This window comes from Rosa chinensis, chromosome 5 (assembly GCF_002994745.2).
Source record: "Rosa chinensis cultivar Old Blush chromosome 5, RchiOBHm-V2, whole genome shotgun sequence".
NCBI lineage: Eukaryota > Viridiplantae > Streptophyta > Magnoliopsida > Rosales > Rosaceae > Rosa > Rosa chinensis.
The window spans coordinates 82418851-82420122 of NC_037092.1; the positions used below are offsets into that span (position 1 = coordinate 82418851).

Sequence of the window (1272 nt, forward strand, 5' to 3'; positions counted from 1 at the left end):
TGCTGACAAAGGGTCTCGTCCCTTGTCAATCAAGTGAGCTGAGCTCCGCCAAAATTGTTCCTCTCTTCACCTGGTCATGTTCCAAAGGAGTTACCGAAAGGAGAAGAGAAATATCCCTAAGTCCAAAACATTTTTTTTGTATGTTGTGTCACTTTATGTGTTGTTCTTGTTTTTATTTTGAGTCTTAGGATGCCCTTTCAACTGTCTATGATGAGTTTATATCTCCAAAATTATGGCTAAAAAAAAAAGTCATAAATACAACTCTTAGGGGGCAATTCTAAGTGTTCCTACACTCGCGAAGCTACTATGCCGAGTCAACGGCTCTGGAAACTTTTTCCAGCTTTTCCCTCACAGGAAAGGCTGAGCTCAAGGGAAGTGTGAGAGCCACCATCGTGACCGCCACCTCCATCGGAAGTAGTCTTCATGTTGCCACAGATGTCCTCACCATGCACAGGAAACAGTGAGAGGGTTTCAATCTCCTGGTGGTGTTCTCCTCTTTGTTCCATGAAAGTTTGTTCTACATTCATGTCAAAGAAAGTAGAACTAGTTTCCCCTCCAGCTGAGATTGAACAATCCCTAGCACTCTTCTCCATATTCATGGATCCATAACCGCCATATTTCCCCATCTGCCTGTTAAAAGCAATCATCACACCAGCGGAAGAAGCAGAAGCAGGTGCAGAAGATCCAAAGTTAATATACTGATCCTCATGTTTCCAATTGGTAACATTGTCATCACCAACAAGCCCTGATCTTTGCATGGGCACATGAACATCCGAAGTGGACCTCTTCTTCTGCTTCTCCCGAGCCCTTTGGTTCACGAACCAAAAATAGACGTTCTTGAACTCGATCTTGCCGTACCATTTCAGCTGGAGACAGATCCTCTGAATCTGCTCTATAGTTGGGGACCTAATTCCCTTATTGTAGAAAAGCTCCTTGAGGATTCTTACATGATCTGTAGTGGGAATCCACCTAGTACGGCTCTTCCTGCGAAGCATGTTAGCACTACTCCAGGCTGCTTCGTTACTTCCTCCATCCTCGGTTGGATGTCGGTTTTGTGGTTCCATTGGTGATGGATTGAGAGAATACGAGAATTGAAGAGAGATTATGATGAGTAATTAAGAAACATTGTTGTTAGAAATATTCGAGTTAATGAAATGATTTTAGGATTGGAAATTTGGGTTTATAATGTGGAGGAAGATATAGGCATGCAAATATCCACCCTTGGATGAAGCTCAATTTCAAAACCGATGTCAGTAAATCGAGATTAGTGAT

The 1272-nt window shown here is 42.6% G+C and overlaps 1 protein-coding gene across 1 annotated transcript; it reads right to left on the reverse strand.

The window, feature by feature from the left end:
- Nucleotides 1-314: 314 nt before the first annotated feature.
- On the reverse strand, nucleotides 315-1064 carry LOC112164268 (protein WUSCHEL). Its single transcript, XM_024300488.1, has one exon. The coding sequence runs from the start codon at nucleotides 1062-1064 to the stop codon at nucleotides 315-317; it is 750 nt and encodes a 249-aa protein (XP_024156256.1).
- Nucleotides 1065-1272: the final 208 nt, after the last annotated feature.

Bases quoted from the DNA above. Each gene is read 5' to 3' on its own strand.
- LOC112164268 (XM_024300488.1), bottom strand. From the start codon at position 1,064: ATGGAACCACAAAACCGACATCCAACCGAGGATGGAGGAAGTAACGAA.